Genomic DNA, 12,188 nt, shown 5'->3' with positions numbered 1-12,188 from the left:
TCACAAAAATTAAAATGTTTCTTTTCCATTGACAGAAATTAGGGTAGAATTACCTCTGCTAGCTCTAGGACTGGCATAGTTGTTGTCCCATTTAGGGAACATGTTGGGGAAACAAGGGAGCCTAGGATCATGTGGATCCTTGGCCAGCTCCCGCACACCTGTTTTTTGCACCATCATTGGTGAAGTACTGCTGGCAGGTCAGCCATAGTGGCAGAGCTTTCCACCAGTGTCCATGGAGGACTGCTACAGTGGACTTTCAAGATCTGTTGCATCCAACAGCCCCTTCAGAGGAAGCATAATTTTGCTTGCTAAAAATGGTTAATTCTAAAGTATTGTTTCTAAGAAAACCTTAATTAAATTATGTAAAGATGCAGTTGCTGAATGCATCCTTAATAATGATGGGTTAAGATATTCCATGTTGAAACTAATCATTACTTTCATATGTTACCAAGCAAGAAAAAGACTTTCAACTAAAAGTTGAGACCACATTTTTTCCCATTAATACTATATGCAACATATTCATTTTGCTATTGGGAAGTTTATCACTTTAATCTCAAAACTTTTTCTGATTTGCACACCACTTCCAATTTAAGCCTTTTAAATTTTGTAAAATGTACTGGGCTTAAAATTCTCCATGGGGCACTAAATCTTCAGATGACGCCTTAATTATTTAATCATTTCATTAATAAAGGCATGTACGTACAATTGCACTAGTTCATTAAGGAATGATGATGCTATTTTTCAAAGCTAATTTGTTTCAAGGTTGCTGTTTAATGATACCTTATGGGATGTTGCATTTAATCCCAAAGCTTGGGTAAAAGGGTTTGCTTGTTTGAAATATAATTATTTTCTAGTGCTGTGTGATGCATTTTTTCCCTCCCAAAGGAAAGAAGTGTTGACTGCAAGCATCTTCGTCTTTGAACTGTCTCTTAAACCTATTGCTCTACATTCTAAGAAGTTTACAGTGGAATTTATACCAATTCCTGTTGATTTCGATTGATCTTGTATGTTTTTATGTGTATATATAGAAATTTGTTACGAGCAGTTGAGATGAGATACAGATATTTAACTAGTTTTTAAAAGTCTTCTCTGGTCTTTGTATGTTAAAGGTAGAGAGGTTTGAGGGGGTGTTTTGGTCTGAATACATATACCTGAACAGTAAAATCTGCAGTGGCACCTTGCTGCTACTATCTCTGGAACAATAATTGGTATTTGCTAATTGGTATTTTCAATGCATACTTTTTCTGCACAGATTAATCAGCTTGTAAGAAAAAGCAACCTTTAAAGTGACTTATTTTTATTTTATTTTTTTTATTATTAAATTTATTAATCGCCCATCTGGCTGGTCACCCAGCCACTCTGGGCGATGTACAACATACAGTAAAACAGTTTAAAACAATAAAATTCTACAATAAAAACATTTCCTAAAATACCCTAACCCACCCCAAATGCCTGCCTGAACAACCACGTTTTTAATGCACGACGGAAACTCATTAAAGAGGGGGCATGACGGAGTTCCCTAGGGAGGGAGTTGCACAGAGTTTTTGCCAGGTATTTTGTGTCAACAATGAAAATGGATTGTGGCCAGGTGTGTGAGAATTGTCTCTAGAACTGTTAATATGATAGGACCTGTCAGGTTCCCGTCTCCCTTTATGTAGGGAAGAGGTATGTAGAAAAATAAAAATGAGGTGTTAGGTTGCTGAAACTCATAGATAAGTAGTTGGCAGGTCCTATAAAGATTCAACAGTCTGCCACTTCAAAATGTTCCACTGGCGTCAGATATATTCTACGTGTGCTCTGTGCATTCTTATATTTGGAGAAGATAAAGTCATATAAGTATTTGAGAAGGGATATGAGAAAGTGCTTGGCATAAGTTAATTTTCTGATGCTGAATAAGAAAGCTGCAATGTGGTCTTAATTTAATGTAATTATATGCTATGTTTGTTTGAAGTGTTTAGAGTCTGGGTGGCAATCTGGCGTTCTGCTAATCAGAGTTCAAGAGCAAGTAGTTCTTTAAGGAGCTATGCGGAACTGAATTTATTCAATAATCCCTATTAGAGAACCAGAAGAAAGATCATCAGTTAGGATTGCTTTCAGCTGTAGTCATAAATGTACTGGAATAAAATCTCCCATGAGGCTGTATGAAAAAATACAGTATGGTGCCTCATACAGGAAACATGTTTTTAATTATGTTAATACAGTTTTGTATACATAGGCCTTTCTTCAAAGAATTAGTTATTAATCACTTAACTGGTTAGTGTCATTTTGCTGTGCTATGTTTTTCACAATTATTTATTGCACATGCTAATAAAGTGAACTCCTCAAAGTAAAAAAAATCTTAGCATTCCACCTCTTCATCCTGGTGAAAGTGAGATATTCTTCAGATTTTAATTTTATAATTCGGCTTTTAGTTTCCTCAAGTGAATAAAGTGCTCAAGCTTAACAGTGCACATGCAGGGACATTATAAGCTGTCACAAAGCAGCATGTAGGGAAATGTAGGATGTGTTTGCAATTAACCCTGCCATAGTAACCTCTTTAGGTGTGGGTCCTTTACCACATACTTCTTCCTTGTATGATGAAATGACTGCCTGTTGGTTTCACCTTTCCTGCATTTCTCACTGAGAAACCAAAATTATTTCCTGTTGTCAACTACTACTTTCTTCTCTTCCTTTCTACTTGGCATTTCTTTAATACTAACCCATTTTCTTTGTTCCTTTATCTTCCTTAATCCAGCTGTCGGTTATGCCCATTATAACCTGCTTTAATTGAGATTCCTTTTAAGTTATTTTTTATGTGGCTTGTATAAGGTGTACAATTAATAGATTCTTATTTTATAATTACGTATAACATATCTTGGATATATCCAGTAAAGCAGTACTGCTGACTACTCCAGGAGAAAAAAAAAAGTGAGATTGGATATTGTCATACTAATGAACTTCTAAAATGGAATTGTATCCTATAAAATTAATTGGAGATATGTACTGTTGGAAGGGCAATCCTACTAAATAGAGGAGGGGCGAAAGCAAACTAACTGAACTGTTGTAGCCATAACAATATGGAGGGGACTGCATGGGATTGCATGCTGCCTTCACACATATTTTTCTTTTAGAGTACAAATTCCATTCTCAAGGCCAAACTGTGGATATCTATTATATTGGGAGAACTGTTAGCCAAGAATATGATACCATGATTTGAAGCTGGTTTCACTGCCAATATAATAGTTAACTATGCTTAAGCCCAGCAAGGAAATAGCCGTTCAGTAAGTATTTACATTTTCAGTGTAGATTGAAGAGGAAATATGAGATATTGCAGCCTAAAAATGCACATCCTCCCTATCTTTAATAGTGTGTAATTACAAGAACTGTACAGTAGGCTGTTGCAAACGTAATAGAGCCACATTGGTTAGCCACTGTTCAGTAATCAGATGGAGACCTCAGAAGTCTGTGCTCCTTCCCGCTCCCTGTCTCTTCTTGAGCACACATTTTGGCCTGATGTTCATAGTCTTGATACATAACCCTTTACTTTTTTCCACTCCAATTGTATAAGAAAATGTCTCTCTGGCTCTGTAAAAATGTTACACACATTGATGGAGCTACATAAACAATAGTTGTGTTAAACAAGTGTACACGGTACATGCTCCTGTTGGGACACCCATATGCCTGCCTTTAACATTAAGTTCTTATAGTGCCTTACATAGAATCACTGTGCATGCAAATGTATGATCACAGCTACACTACAAAGGAGTATTGATTGCCCATATAGGGCATTTCGCATATTTGCATGTATGGTTGGTTGGCACCACATGTCTTCGTATGATCAGGAAATCAATGTATATTCACTGCTATAAGATAATGAAAGGGAAGGCAATTGGTGACATCTGTGCCATGAATACTAGTTAACTGGGGACAGCAAACAGCAGAGGAGCTCTGTTAGTTTCCTAGAAGCATCTGACCAATCATTGTTAGAAACAGGATGGTGGAGTACTTTGTCCAATCCAGAAGAACTGCTCTTTTCATCTCATGCTCACATAGGAGCCTCAAGGATGTCACAAAGGTACTCATAGCCTGTACACATGATTGCCCCTGTCGGTGTGAGCAATTAACCCCTAAACTAGCTTTAGTGCTTCATTTCAGTAGAAATAGGGACTTGGCCCCTGTCACACATATTTCAGTATCTTCCAGATTGGTTTAATACATTCTGTGTGAGACTGCGTTTGAAGACTGGAAAGTTCAGCTTGTTCAAATGAGACAGCCAGGCTGTTTGTTAACTGGATCTGATCACAGAGCACGAACTGTGCCTATTTTGCACGAACTTGACTGGCTAGAAGTTAGTTTGCAGGCACAATTCAAAGATGTGTTAATCTTTAAAGCCTAAATAGCATAGGACCAGGTTAATTTAAGGAACACCTACTTCGATACAAACCTACCCATTTGCTGAGATTATCCAACAGGATTCTGCTGAGTGCTTGAGCATTCTGAGGCCATGCTGATGGTCACAAGGAGAAGGAGCTTTTCCCTGTTGGTACCCCTCTTGTAAAAATCTACCCAAAGGAGATCATCTGGCTGGCTTCCTCTTGAGCTTCTAGACATGGACTAAAACATCTTTTTCCCATAGGAAAACTACCACTGATGAGTTCAGGTGCTGAGTTTCTTTTGTGTTACAGCATAATAGTTTAATCATTGCTGCCTTGAGGGCACTTGGTAGATGGAAAGGAGGTATATAAATATACTTATTTATATATTTAAATATATAAATAGATAATAATATAGTAATATGCAAATATGGAATATAGTAAGAATATAGTACTAAGCAAATATAGTATAGTAATATACTATATAGTATAGTATAGTAAAATAGTATGTAAAGAATATAGTAATAAGTAAAGACAGTTCTGTAATGCTTCATTTGGAAATCTATCCCGGTCTTTTGATATTTGTGTTGCTAATAATACAGACACTAGCTCAGAAGAGGGGGGGGGGGGCTTCTTTTTTTTTAGATTTGTATTGGAATGCGAGTTAATAAAAGGAAGGGGTGTGGAGAGCCAGTATACAATTATTGCCAGCCTGTATTGATCTCTACTAGGAAATGATGAGTGGAACAGGGATGTATGTGTGTTTCATTCATTTGTAAGGGCTGCTTATTAGATTATAAAACCAAAATACTTGAGAGCTTTTTAATAAATCTTTCAAGCAAAAACTGCCCAATAATATTTCAAATATATGGAAGTTTAGTACAATTTTTTTTTTTAAAAAGCAACAACTTGATTTTTTAGAAATTATGGAAGTGGTTGGGAGTCCTTTGAATAGATGGCAAAGGTCAACCTTAACACAATTGTGAGGGAACAATGCTTCTATGCTCTGTTTTTAAATCAGTGCTCTATTTTGATTTTAAGGCCCAACACTGCTATTTCTGTCTTGCCAAAGGAGGCTTGCTAATATTTTACTTTCCTGTCATCTAAAAACCTGTTTTTGAAACACATTTTCCTAAATTAATTTGACACTTGATCACTTAAATTGTAGATATAATACAGCCTGTGTTATAGAGCTAGAATAACAGTTCAAACTTGCAAGTGCCAGAAAAAAAATTTAGAGGCCATCATCAAATTTCTAGGTGCCTAGAATCTTTACAGGCCTGCATTAGGGCTTGGCAGATTGAATTAAACATTTGAATTGTGGAAAAAAAAAAAAAGTGTTCACATACCGTATAGGAAGCTTTTAAGAACTGATGGCCTTTCTTAATATGGCTTTACAAAATCATTAAATTAAAAAAAAAAATATTTTAAAGTGTTCAAGTCAATAACTGCTGTTTCCATTCTCACAGCGTGGCAGGAGGGGAGCTCTTTGATTTTTTAGCTGAAAAGGAATCCCTGACTGAAGAGGAGGCCACAGAATTTCTCAAGCAAATCCTTAATGGTGTTAACTATCTGCACTCTCTGCAAATTGCACACTTTGATCTCAAGGTATATTGGATAGATTTTTTTAATGTTTGAGAATACTGCATAAAGCAGCCCTTAGATAACTAAAACAAATCTCCCTGATTTTAATGTAAATTATTGATTTGGAAAGAATTAGAAATCTTGCAGCTTCTCTATGTTGCACAATACAGTTATAAAGTCTGGATGTAATGTAGCATGTATGTGCAATCCTAGTCTTGATCATGATTCAGAGTATCAAATCAGTGTTTTTCCACAGCAATTTCAACGTGTAGACCTGTCTTTTTATTTTACATATCTACATTGTGTTCATGCTGGGGGTTTAAATACCGTGTGTGTGTGTTTGTGTTTGAATATTTACTTTTGTTAGCCTGCAGACTTCATTATTTTAGTGGAGAGCCACAGAGACATTTCTGGGCGCTTAAAGAACATGACCTTGAGTACTCTTCTGAGATTGTTTTTGTAAAATATGGCTATACTATGCAACAGTTCACATACATCCAATATTTTTGTTTCAAAGCCTGAGAACATAATGCTGCTGGATAGAAATGTACCAAAGCCTCGTATCAAGATCATTGACTTCGGCTTAGCACACAAAATAGACTTTAGCAATGAGTTTAAGAACATTTTTGGGACACCTGAATTTGTTGGTGAGTGTTTTGCTTGATTATTTTGCTTTCCTGGCATGTTTGCCTGACTGTGCCAAAATGGGTTGCCCTTGCAAAACCAATTTCCACAGTCCATACATGTTGGCAAGTTGTGTCCATGTAGTATCTTGCCTGTCCTCTGTGGCTTCTTGCCCCGCCCCTGTGCATGACCTTTATTTGCATAATTCCCCACAATGCAGCATGGGTTGACGTCATCCAAATCCGGTGCGCAGCACAGTGGGGGGGGGGGGGCTTTGTACCTACCCTACAACCCTCAGCTTGCAGTAGGGGTTGTATGCCAACGTGCGCTGCGTTGCAAGGAATTATGCAAATGGCCGTCATACAAGCAGCACAGGGAGAAGCAACGATGGCTTCTTCTCCCTACATGATCATCTGAACACCCCCTGTAAGTCCAAGCACATTTTTCTAGCAATCTGGCTAACATATACCTATATTAGGTATTTGTGGCAGATGGATGACCTGACTTCAGAAACCAAAACTAAGAACCAACTTCACAAGTTTGTAAAAGCTTCCCTGCCTAGTCACACGAAGGCCGTTGTGGCATACCAAATAATAATGGCTATCTACATCTTTGCTTTAGAGGGTTTGGTAATAAGGCAATCATTAGGCCCCTTCTGTAAATCTCCCTGGACCCTGATCCAGCTAATCAGTCAGTATCAAATCTCCCTTCTTTGGGCAAGTTACTAGAGTAGGTGATGGCTATCCAGCTCCAGACATTTCTGAATAATACTGATTTTCCTGTCCCAGTTCAGTCTGGCTTTCAACCCAGTTCTGGGACTGAAACTGCTTTGGCCTCCCAAGTGGGTGGTATATGCTGGGAGAGCAACAGGAGTAGTACATAGCTGTCTTATTGTCAAGGACGTCTTAATGGCATTAGATATGATTGTCCATTGTTCTGTATCAGCTGTCTCGTTTGGGGCACCGCTCTCCAGTGGTTTCTCTCCTACTCGCTGGGTCAATTTGAGAAGATGGTGTTTGGAGACTGTAACATAGCAGTGTTCCACAAGGCTCTGCTACAAGCATGTGGGATCTTTGGCCCATGGGGGCTCCCCATCTGGCCCACCAGTTTCTTCTACAGGCCCTTCCTCTTCTCCTCAAGCAGGTTAAAGCTTTTATTTCTTATCAGCACATGATTGAAGACAAGAGCTTTTCCCTGCTGATTATGGTGCACTGGGCTGAGAGGTTTAAACTTCCCCACCCAGCATACCATGATGCAAATAAATATCAGGATCCCTGCACTCCTCGGGTGATTTGCAGCAGCTCCGCTTTCACTTTCATCCACTGAAGAAAAGGAACAGCTAAGTAAATAGAATACTCTTAATGAAAAAAATATGTATATTAACATGTAAAAAACTATTTACATGCCTCCTTATATGCAGCAACATATAAAGCAAAGGCAGTGAGAAAGAAGCGACGGGGGGAGTGTTTAATTTTAAGTTCAGTTACCAGGCACTAATAATAGGCCAATAAAGGCATGTGGAGGAAAAAACCCACTGATGAATGTTTCTAGAATAGACTGAAAAATTACTTGAAAATGTGAAAATACCAACAACAGTGTAGACTATTTATACAGTATAGTGAAGGAAAGCAGAAGGAAGCATTGCATAATTATACCATAACAGGAAGGTGATAGAATTCTATAATTAGCCTAGCAAAGCATAAAAAAATTGTTGTTCCCATACACCCCCCAAAAAAATCCAGGGTGGGAACATAGAACAAAGACAAAGAGATAAGTAGGGAAAAAACTCCTTAGATTTACATAAAAGTGAAGAAACCAGGCATTAGCAAAGCAGAGTGAAATAATGGGATATGGCAAAAATGAAAACTTGCAACAGTAGGATGGAAAGGAAGAAATTTTTTCTCAAATAGAATGAAGAAAAATGAAATTGTAATGAAGATGATAAAGATAGATAACTTTTCAGGAATTTTGCACAAGGCCCTGTGGGAGTTAAGCTGGTTTATATCCCGAAAGCAAAACTATTTTTTAAAAAGGACAAATGCCAGAAGGGAAAAAAAGAGGACTTCCAGGACTTGTATGTTTACCTGTGTTAACAGAGCAGAGCAGGGGAAGAAATTGTATAGAAAAGAGAATAACAAAGAAACAAAGTTGAACACATTCATCAAGCAGAAATAAAGAAGTAGAAAACGGTGAAACAGAGTTTGAGCGTGTTGCTGGAGCACAAAGTATTCATTTTATGGGTTAACAAAACCCGGTAACTTTTCAAAGTGCAAAACACATCATCATCAATAGGCAATTCGATATGTATGTATCAATATTGATTAGATATACTTTTCAGGTGTGAGAAGAAGTTATAATTATATAGAAAGATCACTATTCCTTTAGTAGGATATGTAAGATCAGTGAATTGTTCTTCTAACTCTTTTCCATCCTCTTTCATAGCTTTTTGTAGATTATATTTGCCAGTGTTATGCACTTTCTGTTCTATCTGTGGGAGTTAATTTAATATCTCACCTGGATATTTGTTTAATTATTTTATTTGAAAGATTTATATCCCACTTTCCAAAATAAAGCTTCAACAATATGTAAAAACGAATAGGTTTATAAAAGAATAGTTTAAAAAGTAAATTAAAAGTCTTAATTTATAACAAACAAAAACAGCAGCAGAAAAACAAACATGACAGAGCAGCGGTGACATCTGTTAAAAAGCTCAGGAGAATAACAGTGTCTTACAGTGCAGTCCTATGAATGCCTACTTGGAAATAAGTCACACTCAATTCAGTGAGACCTACTTGCTGATACCTATGTATGTATAGGATTGCAACATTAATGTGGTGCCCAAAGTCTGGAAAATAAGGGGCCATGCAAATGGTTCTTGGGAGGATATTTGACAACCAGGATGCCACCACAGAAAGGGCCCTGTTTGGTCACTACCCATTTAATCACAGAAGACAGTGGCATTCATAGAACTGATGCAGAAATTCATACAGGAGCAGGAAATCCCAAGCTGTATCGAATTTTATAAATCAAAAAAGGACTTTCAATTGTGCCCAGAAACAAAATTGATACTGGTGAAGATTTTTTAATACTAGTGAGATGGTTAAATCAGTCTGATTTCCATATTCTAATCCAGCTGGTGTTTCTGAATAGTCTTCAGAGGCAGCCCTTCATACAAGTACATTAGACTAATGTGGATGTTTCTGGGGCAAAGAGAATTGTGGTAAATCTATGGAATGTATTGTTTTCAAATACAAGGAACAGTGGATCATAACATAACAAACCTATATTTTACAAAACAGTCCAAGCCATTAAAGTAAGCATAAAAAGGGTGGGGCTGATACAAAATATTCAAACTGAAACTTTTTCACCTATCACCAGTTGACTGAAGGCCAATTGATCGATTGCCTTTGTCCTGTTGCTCTTTTTAGAATCTAGAATGTAGATGCTGCCCTTGTGGAATGTATTATTTATAAATAAGCAGTATGATGCATTTTCTACAGTTTCAAGTATACTGTTTCAACTAGAAATAAATATTGCTGTCTAACTACCCTACTGTTTTGACTATGTACTAAAGCTACTGCTTTGTCTCTTAGCTCCTGAAATAGTTAACTATGAACCACTGGGCCTTGAGGCAGACATGTGGTAAGTTCTCAATTTTTCTGGCACTTAAATTATTTATAATTTTGCTGTATCTGTGTTTGAATGCTAATAAACACACTTTTTTCTCCTCCTACCTTCCTTTACAGGAGCATTGGAGTAATAACTTATATTCTGTAAGTATCAAAACTATATATCAGTTTGTTTACATTTCAGGGTATTAATCCAACCCCACAAACTCATAGTCAGTCACATGGCCAAACTACATATTCTTAAAAAAAAAAAAAAAAAAAAAAAGGCGTAGCAGAGCTACGCATGATTGGCTTATTTATCTCAGTGTAAGCATGCACAGCCCTGATTCAGATCAGGAATATGGCAATCTGGGAAGGGGAGATTTAAGCTTCTCTCCTGCCCCCAGAATTGTCCCAGAATTAGCAAAACAAAAAGCATCTCCATTGATTCCAATGGAGATATTGGGGCGGGTTAACTTCAGCCCCCAGCAGGGGGTGTAATTTCAGTATGAAAACAGGAGGGAACCTTTAATCTGCCCTTCCCAGAGCACCATGGTCCCAAACTTAATAGCTCTACTATGTGTGATTTGAAGAATGTGTATTTTGGCCCTCAACTATCCAGGTCCAAAGAGCTCTTATCCAGAACTTGGTCAAAATAGTTGCACAGTTTTTAGAACATATACTTCAGTATAGACTTATTATAAAGCATAATCTCTTTCTGTCCTTATTTTCAACATTATGGGTTGTATCCAATGTTAGTCCTATGTAGAGTAGACCCACTGAAGTGAATGGGACAAACTAACATTGGATATAATCCTATGGTTTATTTTGACTTAATAACTCCATATTCTTTGAATTACGTGTGTTTTTCTATTCATGATCAAGAGAGAAGAGACATCTATTCTGTAAGTTGTAGTCACTGCGAGAAGATAATTTGGAAGCCTTGTTTAGGTTATTACGCCTTTTCAGATTTGCTTGAACAAAAATACATGCTAGAACGAAGCTTTCTGTCTTGGAGTCAAGTCTTCCATAAAACATAATAGCTATTGTGCTCAATCTTCATTTTTACAGTCTAAGTGGTGCATCACCATTTCTTGGAGAGACAAAACAAGAAACATTAGCTAACGTGTCTGCGGTAAACTATGACTTTGAGGAAGAATTCTTCAGTAATACCAGTGCTCTAGCTAAAGATTTTATAAGAAGACTTCTAATTAAGGACCCAAAGTGAGTTTCTTCCAATGTTTATTTTGTGATATCAAGTGCATGGAAATAACTGGTAGCTACCCTTTGCCATTTTGGAATAAGGGAGATCTCCCCTCCCCTGTTGCCCTGAGCTTCAATAAGTTAGCCCTTCCACTCAATAGAGTTTTGCATTTGATATTCAGGAACAAATTTGCTTGTGATGATTTTGTACTACTTAGCATGTTTTTGGATCTATATAAGTGTGTGTGTGTAGTAGTAGCTGTAGTAGTAAAACCAAACAAACCCCTAACTCCATGAAGGATACATTACAACTCTTTTGGCACCAGACAGGCTCCCTGCGTCTCCTGGTTTTAATTTTTAAAAAAGATTTAAAAATAAAATAATTGTTACTTAACTGGGAGGCTGGCATGCAGCAAAGCAAAGTGCTGCCCTCCAACTCCAGCTTTGTTTGGGTTCAAAAATGGTTTGATGTTTTGAAGTTAAGACTCTGCTTATGCCCTGTAATGAACAAGTTACTTTTCTTTTAGTCTCACCATTTGCCTTCTGGGCAATGAATGTTTTGTGACCATAGCAGCCATTTTATGAATGAGCAAGCCCACCCATGGCAGCCATTTTATGAGAGCCTATTACGCTTCCTCAATATTCTAAATGTGTCTACCAACCCAAATAGATTGGGGACCTCTGCATTACAGCCAGTGTGGTGTAGTGATTACCATGTTGGACTCAGACCAGGAACGCTCCAGTTCAAATCCCTGCTTAGCCATGAAGCTCACTGGGTAACCTGGGTCATTCACTATCTCTCAGCCTAATCTACCTC

The 12,188-nt window shown here is 37.4% G+C and overlaps 1 protein-coding gene across 5 annotated transcripts in view; it reads left to right on the top strand.

Moving 5' to 3' along the window:
• The window catches only part of DAPK1 (death associated protein kinase 1), a 105,814-nt gene that overhangs the window by 43,895 nt on the left and 49,731 nt on the right, over positions 1 to 12,188 (top strand). For all 5 annotated transcript variants that reach the window (XR_014787744.1, XM_084834145.1, XM_084834148.1 and 2 more), the window contains 5 exons: positions 5,822 to 5,960; positions 6,454 to 6,583; positions 10,154 to 10,202; positions 10,307 to 10,333; positions 11,240 to 11,392. Coding sequence is in view for 4 of the 5 variants with exons in the window: in XM_084834145.1 (XP_084690271.1) it covers positions 5,822 to 5,960; positions 6,454 to 6,583; positions 10,154 to 10,202; positions 10,307 to 10,333; positions 11,240 to 11,392 (498 nt within the window). In the remaining variant the exon portion in view is untranslated. The remainder of the gene's footprint in view (positions 1 to 5,821; positions 5,961 to 6,453; positions 6,584 to 10,153; positions 10,203 to 10,306; positions 10,334 to 11,239; positions 11,393 to 12,188) is intronic.

This window comes from Heloderma suspectum, chromosome 2 (genome assembly GCF_057233095.1).
Source record: "Heloderma suspectum isolate Gila_16-S chromosome 2, 16-S_ref, whole genome shotgun sequence".
NCBI classification, from domain to species: Eukaryota; Metazoa; Chordata; class Lepidosauria; order Squamata; family Helodermatidae; genus Heloderma; species Heloderma suspectum.
This window is presented reverse-complemented; position numbering and strand designations above follow the sequence as displayed.